Source organism: Gymnogyps californianus, unplaced genomic scaffold (assembly GCF_018139145.2).
Source record: "Gymnogyps californianus isolate 813 unplaced genomic scaffold, ASM1813914v2 HiC_scaffold_102, whole genome shotgun sequence".
Classification (NCBI taxonomy): Eukaryota; Metazoa; Chordata; class Aves; order Accipitriformes; family Cathartidae; genus Gymnogyps; species Gymnogyps californianus.
The window spans coordinates 184,344-198,555 of record NW_026113983.1 but is presented as its reverse complement, the minus strand read 5'-3'; the positions used below and the strand labels follow the sequence as shown (position 1 = coordinate 198,555).

The following is a 14,212-nucleotide window of genomic DNA, read 5'->3' as shown; positions in this document are numbered from 1 at the left end:
GATTAAAGTAGTGGGTGGAAAACAAGCCCAAAAGTTGCTTGCACTCTCAATTCTATCAGTAATGCATCATGCTAGTTAGGTATTGAAGATACAGTGAATCCAGCCCTAGGGAAGGCATATTCTGTCAACCTGGATGAGCTCTTCATTAATTGCCTGGGGTGTGTTTACCTTGCTGACTACATAGCACTTTAGAGAAATCTGGTTTAAATATGTTTGCATGGAGCTCTGTGTGGTTTGATCTGTAAGGGTTTGTGAGCCTCTGATGAGTGTTTTGCTATATTGCTGGATGCTTTCTAGAAGCTGAGCTAGCTCAGGGATCTCTAATTGCTGTTAACACTCTAAATTGTACATATATCCTTATAAAATGCCAACAAAGATGGTGCTTTAATGATGTTACACATTGGCAAATTCCTAGACCAGTTGCAGTGCTTCCAGAAACACAATCTTGTGGACGTAATCCTTCAAGTATTAAAAGAAGCAGAGCAATGCTATTCCCATGGAGACAAAAAAAAAAAATATTAAAAAAATCATAGATGCTGTAAGGTGTATGATTACAAGAAGTTGCTCTGCCTTTCTTTGTGCCTTAGTTTGGAAGCAGCATCTCTTAAACATCTACAGATGTCAGTTTTCCTCTGGTAGCGTGACTTGTTGATCTTGGTCATTCTGAACAACAAAAGATGCTCATAGAGTGAATGATTCCTTCCCCCCATCTCCCTGTTCAGGGACCAATACATATACAGCCTCACTGGAACCAATTCCTGCCTCAAAAATGCTTTCCAGTTACACTGTTGAGAAGCAGAAAAGCTTGTATGTGTAAATCCTAAATTAACCTGATAATCTTTGATGGTTGGCATCTTGCGAGAAATTTTGCTGGGGAATGTGTTATATAGTAACCACTGTCTTCATGCATTTTGTACTTCCTGATTAAGCATTGGGGTTGGCTATGGTCAAAGACAAGATAGATTGTCCCATTTCAATGTGGAGGTTCATGTTTCTGCCAGGAGACTCCACAACACTGTATGTCCTCTGTGTTTGGCATTGTTTGTTTCAAAGAAGCAAGTTATTAACACTTTTTTTTTTTCCTCCCTTAGAGTTTAGAATTCTGTTCCCTCAGCTCACAGGGGTTCTGACACTTGCCTTCTTCATCCACAATTGTGTCATCACTCTTCTTCAAAATAACAGGAATCAAGAAAACAATGTAAGTAATGTCACAAGACTGCTGATTTGTATCTAGATTGCCAGGTGATACTAATTTTTTCCTGTCTGCTTCTCTTGAAATCGATCCAGGGACTGTAATAGCTTCAGAAAATGTAAATTGCTCTTGTGATCTGATAAGAAACCAGTTATGCATACTTTTCACTGGCTACCAATGAGTAACAGATGCATTACAAATTTATTCAAATGAAAGGTTCATAGGGAAACCTGACCCTATTTAGGAAATCCTCAAAGTTGAAGCCTGGATTGGGAACCTTTGTGATACATAGCCTTTAGGTCCTTTACCCTTGAACATGTTATGTACTGCTCATCCAGATGAAACTGCATTCTTTCTTGATATCTTCCTGTCTTAAAATACAAAATGGAGTAAACGTGATACAGTGTTAGAATCTTAGAATACATCTTTACTGTAATTATTTTGATTTTTTTTTTTTTCTCCCCTACTTTCCAGGATTCTTGTCCAGCCTCATTAAAATCTTAGCTGGAAAGGTAACTACAATAACATACAAAGATTTTTTTAAACATTAGCTGTATCAAAAACTGGTACAGAATCTCAGAATGGTTGAGGTTGGAAGGGACCTCTGGAGGTCATCTTGTCCAACCTCCCTGCTCAAGCAGGGCCACCTAGAGCTGGTTGCCTACACAACACATCTGATAAAATACATCTGATTTGATTATTCAGAGGTGAAGTGCAGATTACGTGTCAATGCAGTGAGATGACCTTGTGCTTTAATAATCTGTATAGTTACTTTTTTGTCCCTGTGAACCAAGGCCAGCTGAGAGTGACCACTTCTGAAAAGGAGTCATGAATTCTACTCTAGGAAAGTTGCTTGTGTTTTATGGGCATTTCTGAAAATAGTTTAACAACTAAAGAGGGGGTTAGTGGAGCTCTGGAGAAAAAAAAACTGAGTTAATTTCTTCTCAGTTTTCTTAAGAAAATCTTACGATGTGGAAAAGGGCAAGATTTCTCTTTATCTTTAGCTGTGGCTTTCAAATTCTAAAAGCACAGTCACTCCTGCAATCAGCTCTGTATGCAGAGGAGGCCTAATGCCTCCATGCCACCTTCAAGACTTTTCTTGTGGCTTTTCCCCCTCCATTTACATCGGAGCAAGCAATCAGCTGCAAAGAGCAGCGCCTGGAATCTTCTCCAGCTTGCTTTTCCTGTGTTAAGGAGGAAGAAAGTGCTGCCTGCATTTGAATCGGCTTTTCTGAATGCCTTCCCTGGGGTTTAAGTTGGATTTCCAAGTCAGCCCTAACGTGGAACCCAAGCCCTCGACAAGACTCTCGCACTCCAGTGTTCAAATTGCATGGGAAGAGCACCTTTAAGCATGGCAGGAAAGGTTTGTAATGGGAAGCCAAACCCGTGCGTAGTTTTTCTAGGAGTTTTATTTGGCTAGAGATTTCTTTGCCTGATTGTAGCTGTACAGGAGCCTTTCACCTAGGTCTCAAAGTGCTTTGCAAATGTTAATGAAGCACTGATGTTCTTGAAGAACTGTTTTGTGATTATTTCACTGAGCTGCCAGACTAAGTGGGATGTTTACGTATGTATAGGGGTCTCAACCTCTGTGATAAGTCACGGTGTTGAGGTATTTTTTCCTATGTATTTACATCAACAAGATGCTTTCTTGTATTAGTAATTTCATGGGGAATCAAATGGAGGCTCCACTGTTTTATGGAGCCTGTTAACATGTCGCTTCCATCAGAGTTCTGTGAAAAGGCACAGAACTCGAAAGCTGGAAAAATACTGTTTTAGTTTTGAACAAAACTTGCTGAAACCAGTGGTCATAAGAACCACTCTTTGGGGAGGTGGAAAAAAAGTAAGAAAAACAATAACATTCCTCTTATAGAGTCAGAAATCCAAAACAATAGCAGCTTCCATTCTGGTCACAGGCATGTATCACTGCCCAAAGTTAAAACACACATGGGGGAAGGATTCCTCTGGCCTCTATTCCAGTACAGTGGTGTGGGTGTGAGAGGAGCAGTGCACTGGAGTAAGCCAAATGTCAGCAGCACAGCCTGGAGAAGCCCTGTGAGCAGGGTTCATAGTCTGCAGTTCAAAGTTGAGCTCCCTGTTCTTGTCTCCCACTGCTGCCCCCTTGTATTTAATCAGTGTGTTTGTGCAACTGCACAATGAACTGGTTTGGAAACTGATTGCATATAAAACTAACCCAGCCACAGAAGGTGATTTGTCGGGTTTTTTCTTTGTCTCCCCCCCCCCCCCCCCATCTGATTCACTTTTGTGATCTGGCTCCCTGAGCAACTGTATGGATGCTGCACAAGCCTAGTGCATGAGCTACAGGCATGAATATGCTAGTGCTGTTTCCTAACAATTGTTTGTGGACCTACACGGGGGAAAGGCTGGGAGCAGGGAGGTGGTGTTTTTTTTTTTTTGTTCAGGTGGTAACTGCAGAAGGCTGTGGGTTCTTATTTTCTGCAATATTGAAACACTGTTTATTCCCCGTAAACAGAGTGAGCTTCCATTGATGCTGCCCTACCATTGGTTTCTCTTTCCAGCCAAAATTATGCACAGCATTATGCATCTTGGTGAAGTACTTTTTTGTCATCCTGTTAAATGTTATCCCTTGTCCTTGATGCTTGAACAGGTGAAGTCTGTTTATTATGATATGGATCAGAGTCCTGTTGAGATATTACAGAGGCAGCATCTGTCTTTTGAGAAGTGACCAATCTGAAATGAGATGATCGAAAGGCACTTCTTCCAATGTGTTAATAATTATTAAGCACCAATATTGGCTTCTCCATCCAAGAAGTAACTCTACAAACTAGCATTCACTGTGGTACTGAGGAAAAAATGAACTATTTTCTCCGTGGCATGCAACAGGGAAAACAAGGCCTGAAAGTTGCCTGTTCTTTTCAGCATCACAGAGGAAATATCTGTAGAGCCACAGAGCCTGCACTGTGCTGCATCCAGTCCTGTGCTGCAGGTACAGCCTGCACCTGGGTACTCGTCCGTGAGTGTGATATAACGTCTTGTACTTTTGTCACCGAAATTCGGGAATCAAACTCTTTAACACAGACTGTCTTAAAAAGCAGGCATTACTTTATTCGGCGCCGGGTGCATGGGGGATCACTCTGCCTAACATGCACACCGCATATTGTATCAGCCGCCCCTTATATGGTTCTTCAATATACATATGTATTACATTTCCCAGAATGATCGTACATATTCACTACATTTCCCAGAACTAATTATAATATCTGCATAGTCTTTACGCATGGGTCCTGGGTCTCTTAGGGGCGTCCACAGAGGTCTTGGGGGGGTCTCTAGTGGTCCCTGGAGGTTTCTCTAGTGGTCCCTGGAGGTTTCTCTAGTGATGAACTCTCGAGTTTTTCTCCTTATATGGCTATGAGTTGGCTCATCCTGCAGTTTGTTTTGTAATTCAGTCAGCAGAGCCAGGGGGTACAATACTGATATTGAGGAACATCTTGCCCTTTTAGCACGTATTGTTTCAGTATGCAGACTTGCTAATCTTTGGTATGTAGGCCTGCTTGTCCTTGGTAAGCAGTTTGTCACAGCTTTTGCCTTTCTTTGTCTGTTCTCACCAGTTTCTGATATTCTTCAAGGATGCAGGTGTAGAAATGGTGTAACTTCTGCATACTTGGTTAATCTATATCTAAAATTCTTTTGCAACTATTTACAACCCATTTACAACACTTTCAGAGCTCTCTAAGTTAGCTCCACCCGATTTGACTCATCCTTTTGTTAGGAGGCTGATTTCTGCCTTCCTTCTGCTGCTGCCAGCCTCAATCACCCAATTTTCTGTTCCTCCAGAGGCACTTTTAACACTTTGTCCTGTGCATCTGACCAGAAAAGCTCCTGGTCAGCAATAACTGCAGCTAACATATGTTCTCCAAGTTCCACCTCAAAATCTGCCAGTTATTTCAGGTGTACTTGACAAGGGCTCGGCAGATGGCAAGCTGTGATCCTTATGGACTGTGACCTGCATGTTATCTTTGATACTTCCCTTCCACTCTCATCCCCCAAATACTTCCTTCTTTCAACTATCTCTTCTACATTTGATTCTTAGATTATAAACTCTAGGTGCGAGGACTGCTGCTGCTTCCACCAGTGATGTCCAATCTGACTATAAACGTCTTAATATAAAATTTAAAATAGACCAATTTGATTATTGTTCTGTTACTTAAAATTAATCCTTTTATCTCTCTCCATGTGTCCTTTGATTTTTATCTGGAATTATGCTGTCTAAACAGTATTTATAGTCAAGGTCTGTAGGGAGTGAACCAAGGTCTCTTGAACAGTAATCAAAAGATGTTCCTGTTATATACGCACACACTCTCTCTTGTACAAAGATAACTGTCTTAGCTGCTTTCTTATGCAGAAGCTGATAGCCTCTGATGGGAGGTGATGAATGTTTTGAGAAAAAATAAATTCAGGTTTTTGAGTTGCCTTTATTTCTTGTTGCTTATGGAAATCAAAATCTGGGTATTCTTTGTATTGTGACAGCACCTGAAGTCAAGGCTTTATTGTGGTACGTGCTATAAAAATATGTTATCAAAATTATCTCAGCATTTATTTTCAGTACAGATTAAAGCAGACACTCTTAAGAAACTAGGAACATGAACTGGTTAGTATAATCAGAGGTAATAGCACACCAGCTATCTACCCTTAATCAAGCGTAGTCCAAAGGAAGCAGCAAGAATTTCCTTTCAGATCACTTGCCCTCAAAACTGCAAGTACTTGTCACAGCAAAAATAGTTTGACAGTTGGTTCTAGAGCTTATATGTAGGTAGAGTACAAATAACAACTGTGAATGCCTCATGCATAAAGATAACATAGTAATACACTTAAAAAACCTGTTTTCACTTGCTTTAAATTTGGTATTGTCAGATGATGTGCCTTAAGAAGGTCTTGGGTGCATTTTGAAAAATTGTCCGAGTCCTGTCTTCAAGAGATGAGAGTCTATGTCTCTCTGCAGAACCATCTTACTCGGGTTAGTCTCTGGCTCCTGCAGTTAATGGAAGTTACTCATAAATACCTATAAGAAATCTGGATGCTCAGATTTAGTATGTCTAAAATCACTTTTTAGAATGGGTACTGGTGCTTTTGAAGATGTAGCTGTTATATAAAAACCTGTACAGCTTCTCATGTCACCGAGGAGAAATTCTGGGAATAATTTAAAGAAAATGCTATTGCTCAACCTCTGATGGAGGTTGATAGTCCTTACTCAGTGACTGGTGTGAGGAGAGTGAAGAGTAGAGAAGCATCTTCCAGCTGCATGTAACTGGTCAGCAAGAAGAAGAGGTTGCAGCTGGAAGTGTGCAGCTGCTGGGGGCATGAGGGCCACCCTGGGGTACACATTCATAGTGCACTGTTGTCTGATGAGAAACATCATTGGCCTCTTGTGGGCTGATGGGGAAAAGGCATCAATCTACCACAAATGCATGGGCAAAATGAGCAGGAGATTCCAGTTCCCTCACTAAAAACTTGCTTCCTTCTGAACTTTTCTTGGAACTTGTAATCTAGCATTTTATACTTTCCTCAGGGACCGCCTGCCCTCAGAAGACCCCAGAAAAGGTATAGGATATGCTTCTTTGTCAAGGAGATAGTGTGAAGAAACACTTAAGGAAACATTTCCATGCACAGATGTGAGCAAGCTTTGCCCATGCTCAGTGAGCTGGCTGGATGCCACAAAATCCTGGTCTGGAAGCCATATAGTCCTAATAATTTGGTGCTGTGCCTGAGCTAATAAGACTTGCTTCCCAGTCATAGGAAAATAGGGTTGTGTATTGAAGCATTACTAGTAATCCTTTAAGAAGCTGATTATTAGCAGCAACTGAACAAATGGTTTGCTATGAGGTAATGAGTGTCTTGTAGTGTAGCATAAGCTTATACAGAATATAGTTAGCTAATAACTAGAAACAAATGGTCTCTCTCTTTATTTCCAAACAAAGAAATTGATGTAGAAGAATAACCCACTAAGTACATTGCTATTAGGTCACTGATGTATATGTGGATTCTGCAATTTCATAAATTACTTGAGTAGATTTGCTGCTTATTTTCCAATACTAAATGTTGCTAACAAACTTTTAATAATTTTTGTGTAGTTGATAATCTTTCTATATATTAGATATATTATAAATATAGTAAAAATTTTCAGAAGTGAACATTGAAGTTAAGGTTTAAATCCATATTTAGGTATATGTAATACAGTTGAATATGGATTTATGACCCTAGCTTCAGCACTCTCTCCTAAAAATCTTTGACTATTATTTAGTGCACTTATCTGGAGTGTTTATAGAAATTCAGTAAAAAAGCAGATATATAATATTTTAAATTTGCCTATATTATAAAATATTATATTATAAAATACAGTGCTAAAGCTAAATGACATATATACCTCTGTGCCTACCTATGCCTTTCTGTTTTATTTGGGTTTTATTTGTATTTTTTTTTTATTTAATGATGTATTAGCTGTGTCTTCCATTATCACAGCATTTATACAGATGCCTGATGTATTAGTTTCTGTTTTGGAGACTGTGTGTGTGTACGTGTATCATTTTCTTAGGTTTCAAAGCAGCTTGTTAAAAATGTCCTTTATATTATATCTGCAGTTGGGTATGCTGATGTCTTTAATTGCAAGATTTTAGTCCTGATGAAATTTAACATATGGCATTGTGTGGTGGGTTGACCCTGGCTAGATGCCAGGTGCCCACCAAAGACACTCTATCACTCCTCCTCCTCAACTGGACAAGGGGAGAGAAAATAAAATGAAAGGCTCGTGGGTCAAGATAAGGACAGGGAGATCACTCACCAGTTACTGTCATGGGCAAAACAGACTCGACTTGGGGAAAAATTAGTTTAATTTATTGCTAGTCAAATCAGAGTAGGGTAATGAGAAATAAAACTAAATCTTAAAAACACCTTCCCCCACCCCTCCCTTCTTCCCAGGCTCAACTTTACTCCCAATTTTCTCTACCTCCTCCCCCCGAGCGGCGCAGGGGGACGGGGAATGGGGGTTTGGGTCAGTTCATCACACGTTGTTTCTGCCGCTCCTTCCTCCTCAAGGGGAGGACTCCTCACACTCTTCCCCTGCTCCAGCGTGGGGTCCCTCCCGCGGGAGACAGTCCTCCACAAACTTCTCCAACGTGAGTCCTTCCCACGGGCTACAGTTCTTCACAAACTGCTCCAGCATGGGTCCCTTCCATGGGGTGCAGTCCTTCAGGAACAGACTGCTCCAGCATGGGTCCCCCGCGGGGTCACAAGTCCTGCCAGCAAACCTGCTCCAGCGTGGGCTCCTCTCTCTCCACAGGTCCTGCCAGGAGCCTGCTCCAGCGCAGGCTTCCCACAGGGTCACAGCCTCCTTCGGGCATCCACCTGCTCCGGCGTGGGGTCCTCCACGGGCTGCAGGTGGATATCTGCTCCACTGTGGATGTCCATGGGCTGCAGGGGGACAGCCTGCCTCACCATGGTCTTCACCAGGGGCTGCAGGGGAATCTCTCTGCTCCGGTGCCTGGAGCACCTCCTCCCCCTCCTTCACTGACCTTGGTGTCTGTGGAGTTGTTTCTCTCGCATATTCTCACTCCTCTCTCTCTGGCTGCAACTGCTACTCCCCTGTAACTTCTTTTCCCTTTCTTAAATATGTTATCACAGAGGTGCTACCACTGTTGCCGATTGGCTCAGCCTTGGCCAGCGGTGGGTCCATCTTGGAACCCGCTAGCATTAACTTTATCAGACATAGGGGAAGCTTCTAGCAGCTTCTCACAGAAGCCACCCCTGTAGCCCCCCCTGCTACCAAACCCTTGCCACGCAAACCCAATACACATTGATGGGCTTTCTGTCTTTGACAGCTGTCTCTGTGTCCCAAGGCTCTTAGTAGGAATAGGTGAATGTAAGAAAGTAGAGGGGATTTCTTGTTTGTTTGTTTGTTTGAATAACTTGTGTATGTTTGTGCGTCTAGCAATAACATGCTACATCTATTGGCATATCTGTTTCTTGGTGCCTTTTCTGTATCTACATAGATACATAATACTTGTCTAGCTCCACTTTGGGATATCTTCTTGCAGATTTCTGGTCTGATCCAGGACCAGATCTGAAGTCCCCATTTGAGTAATAGAAAGAAAAGGTAAAAATGTAGAAGTAATGGTAATAAATATAAAACAGTAATAAATATAAAAGTAACAGTAATAAAGGCAATAGAAATCTTCTCATGAAGTTTTTATTTTGCCTGTTTTGGTGTGTTGGTGCTGGCCAAAATAAGATTTTATTTTTTCTCAGGTGAGACGCCTCTCTATTGCTTACATCCTGGTGGGATTAACATATCTGTATGTTGGAGTGATAATTTTTGCATCTTTTCCTTCACCACCACTATCCAAAGAATGTATTGAACAGGTGAGATGTTTTACTGCAGTATATATTCATCCTTGACCTTTTAATAAATATGTATTAAAAAAAACCTGCTACTGCTGCTTGCTTTGTGACTCACCCTGGCAGATGCATCTGTCCTGGACTCTGGTCAGTTGGCTAACGCCTCATGGGCACTACCACAACTGGGAATATCATACTGCTGTGATGAGCAGGTCTTGGAAATTCTTGAAGTTTGTGGGAGATAACTTCTTGTCACAAGTACTCTGTGAGCCAACTAGGAAAGATGCCTTCCTAGACTTGCTATTTGTGAATAGAGAAGGACTCATGGGAGATATGCTGGTAGATGGCTGTCTTGGCCACAGTGATCATGAAATGGTTGAGTTTAAAATTTTCAGTGTAATGAGAAAAAAGGACAGCAGAGTTGCTACCCTGGACTTCAGGAGAGCAAACTTTAAGCTATTCAGGGAGCTACTTAGCAGTGTCCCCTGGAAATCTGCCTTTGAGGGCTGTCCTAGTTTCGGCTGGGACAGAGTTAACTTTCTTTTTAGTAGCTGACTAGGTGCTTAGTTGCTGACTGGGGTTAAACCACGACAGGGCTTAGGAGTCCACGAGTGCTGGTCAGTTTTTAAGAACCACCTTTTAGAAGCACAGGAGCAGGCAAGCGCATTGTGCCAAAAGGCAAGCAAGCGGGGCAGAAGACCAGCTTGGCTGAACAGGGAACTCCTCTTGGAACTCAGGTGGATAAAGAAATTCCATGATCTCTGGAAGCAAGGTCAGGCTTCACAGGAAGATTACAGAGCTGTGGTTCGCATATGCAGGGAGAAGGCACGAAAGGCCGAAGCTCAGCTAGAGTTGAAACTGGTCAGTGTGTCAGATAACAAGAAGGGATTTTTAAGTACGTTAATAGCAAGAGGAGGTCTAAGGAAAACATTGGACCAATACTTCTTAATGATGGTCACCTGACAAATAGGGATGAAGAAAAAGCAGAGGCATTCAATGCTTTTTTTTGCCTCAATCTTTGATAATACTGATAGATCTTGGGCTGTCCGGTCCCCTGAGTCAGAGGACCACGAGTGTGGGAACAGTGACTTTCCATTTGTGGACACTGAAATTGTAAGGGACCAGCTGTATCAGCTGAATGTTCCTAAGTCCATGGGGCCTGATGGGATTCATCCCAGAGTACTGAAGGAGCTAGAGGATGTTATGGCAGGACCCCTCTTGATCATCTACCAAAGGTCTTGGGAGTCTGGGGAGGTGCCCGCTGACTGGAAGCTAGCCAATGTTATTCCAATTTACAAGAAGGGCATGAGGGAAGACCCAGGAAACTACAGACCTGTTAGTCTAACCTCAGTACCTGGACAAATTATGGAGAAGATCATACTGGGTACTATTGAAAGGCATTTAAAGAACAATGCAATCATCAGGCACAGTCAACATGGGTTCACAAAGGGAAAGTCCTGTTTAACTAATTTGATATCCTTCTACGATAAGGTCACCTGCCTAGTGGATGAAGGGAAGGTGGTGGATGTAGTTTTTCTGGATTTTAGTAAGGCTTTTGATACTGTCCCTCACAGCATCCTTCTGGACAAGTTGTCCAGCTGTGAGATGAGCAGGTACATGGTGCGCTGGGTGAAGAACTGGCTGAATGACAGGGCTCAAAGGGTTGTAGTGAATGGGGCTACATCTGGCTGGTGACCAGTCACCAGCAGTGTTCCTCAGGGCTCAATTCTAGGGCCAGTTCTGTTCAATATATTTATCAATGATCTGGATGCAGGAGTTGAATGCACCCTTAGCAAGTTTGCTGATGATACTAAACTGGGAGGTGCTGTTGACTCTCTCGAGGGACAAGAGGCCTTGCAGAGGGATCTGGATAGATTAGAGCATTGGGCGATCATCAGTGGCATGAAATTTAACAAGAGCAAATGCTGAATTCTGCACCTGGGACAGAGTAATGCTGGACACAAGTATAGATTGGGAGAGGAGTGGTTGGAGAGCAGCCCCGCAGAAAGGGATCTGGGGGTGCTGGTTGACAGCAGGCTCAATATGAGTCAGCAGCATGCCCTGGCAGCCAAGAGGGCAAACCACATCCTGGGGTGCATCAAACACAGTATAACCAGCCAGTCAAGAGAGGTGATTATCCCTCTGTATTCAGCATTGGTGCGGCCTCACCTTGAGTATTGTGTGCAGTTCTGGGCCCCACAATTTTAAAGGGATGTTAAGGTCCTTGAATGCGTCCAGAGGAGGGCAACAAAGCTGGTGAAAGGGCTGGAAGGCATGTCCTATGAGGAATGGCTGAGGACTCTGGGCTTGTCTAGTTTGGAGAAAAGGAGGCTGAGGGGTGACCTCATTGCTCTCTACAGCTTCCTGAGGAGGGGAAGTGGAGAGGGAGGTGCTGATCTCTTCTCCCTGGTATCCAGTGACAGGACACATGGGAATGGTTCAAAGCTGCTTCAGGAGAGGTTCGGACTTGACATTAGGAAGCATTTCTTTATCAAGAGAGGATGGTCAAACACTGGAACAGGCTTCCTAGAGAGGTGGTCGATGCCCCAAGCCTGTCAGTGTTTAAGAGGCATTTGGCCAATGCCCTTACTAACATGCTTTAACTTTTGGTCAGCCCTGAAGTGGTCAGGCAGTTGGACTAGATGATCGTTGTAGGTCCCTTCCAACTGAAATATTCTGTTCACAAGCAGATAAGTAATGCTTGTGTTATCTTATTTGCACTCATGTCTGGTTGCCAGTAGTTCTGTAAAAACAAACATTAAATAAATACTCCATGAAAGTGATGAAGAAAGGACCAAAATGAACAAATGAACAGTTCAGGCTTTAATTTCTTTAGCTTCTTTAATCCTGAAAAGTATTATGTTTATGTTTAGTTGTGTGTGCAGTGACCAGTCCCACTCATTGAGACTGGTTTCAGGTACTCCAGAAAAAGAAATGTAATGTGAATGCAAGCTCGTTTAGATAAGAGTCCTCGCTTATGGGTAGGTTTGGAGTCTAACACTGTGATGGGCCTTGCAAACGAAGTTCTTCAGATAATAGCACTACATGAAACATCCTATGAAGGCTATTAAACTCTTATCTGCTTATAGGCAAGGCTGATTCCCACACCCTAAATTACTTCAAAGATAGGAGTTATCAATTGGTGATCCATTTTATGCCAGATGTTCCATGTCTCTTGCATAATATTTAGCAATAAAGCAGCATTTAAAGGCTTCCTCTGACTGTAGGTTAGTTAGAACTGGTACCACTGTTTAACCATGAAATAATTTTTTTAACCATTTGAAATAACTTCATGGGGTGAAATCCACAGTTGAATAATAGATGATAAGTGGTTTTCTTCCCATTTATTTTCTGTAGTTATCCTAAGTACTTATGAAGCCATTTATATATTTCCATGATACTTAAGTATTATACTACTCTTTTAGGTGTTCCCACTTGTAGTATATGATCCCTTCCTCATTTGTATATGATCCAATTTTACTGATTAAATAACTGTTTTTAATATCTAGATATGATATGATAGGTAATAGGAGCATATGTATCCATTTGCCTAAGAAATCAGGTGGCCCTTCCACAGCCTTGATTATTTAAGGATGTTCAGAAGATTAGAAAATAATTCCATCTTTAATGCTAACATGAAAGCTGACATCAGCCCTGTAATATTCAAAAATTAGTTGGCATTTGGTGGCAAAGCAATTGTAAAAGAGGGAGAGGGTATTTCATGTTATGGAGTTGATTTAGCAATTGTAGTTGCTTGGCTTTTATCCTTTTCTTTCTTGCACACAGCTATTAAAAATCAGCAGATACATGTAATCAAGCCACCATTGATAAATGTAACATTATTCCTATGTTTAGAATTTTCTAGATAACTTTCCCAATGATGAAATCATGTCATTTGTTGCAAGAATATTCCTGCTGTTCCAGATGATGACTGTATACCCACTGTTGGGCTATCTGGCACGAGTTCAGCTATTAAGACAGTTTTTTGGAAATGCTTACCCAAGGTAAGAAGTTTACCCTTTGACAAGCTTGGCACACTTTGCGTAACTGGCCTTCTGTTTGTTGTCAGAAATTTGGCTGAGCTTTCGGGGATTTCCATTGCTGCATTAGGTATGTTTCAAAAGCTAATTTCACAATGTTTGTAGAGTCAGGGGGTGAATAGGCATGCAAAATAAACTCTTGCCTGCAGATCAGGACCGCTGCAGCTTGACAGAGCAGAAAGGGATGTTCTTTTGGTTTAGCTCTTCATTTTGTCAATAAACAGAGGAATTTTGTCAACACAGTTCCTTTGTGTCATGCATTTATATGGCAAAATAAAAGTACAGGAAAAAAATTTTGTTCAGTTCAGAAGCATTTCATTAAGTAGTCTTTAAGCTGTGAAGGACATGCACTCTGGATATTAACCTTTCAGGGTGCAATATGCGTTTTGATTGTGCATAACTAGTAATCATCCATCTGTTTTTAAACAGAGCTAAGTGAGTTGTTAGCCATGTTATCTAAGCTGCTGCTATGCTTATAAAAATAGCTTTTCACATGCTAATTTCAGAGATGAGCCACACCCCTGCATTTGTACACTGTCTGAACTCCAGGGAAGAGCTGATCCAGAGCTCAATTTTAGTTGGGTTTTTTTGATTGGTTTTGTTTTGTTTTTTC

At 41.7% G+C, this 14,212-nt stretch overlaps 1 protein-coding gene across 1 annotated transcript in view; it reads left to right on the top strand.

The window, feature by feature from the left end:
• Nucleotides 1–1,091: 1,091 nt before the first annotated feature.
• LOC127027903 (sodium-coupled neutral amino acid transporter 9-like) overlaps nucleotides 1,092–14,212 on the top strand; it is a gene marked incomplete at its 5' end in the record, with an annotated part of 35,748 nt that continues 22,627 nt past the window's right edge. The window contains 3 exon segments of the mRNA XM_050913765.1: nucleotides 1,092–1,198; nucleotides 9,470–9,583; nucleotides 13,415–13,563. Coding sequence (XP_050769722.1) covers nucleotides 1,092–1,198; nucleotides 9,470–9,583; nucleotides 13,415–13,563 — 370 coding nt within the window.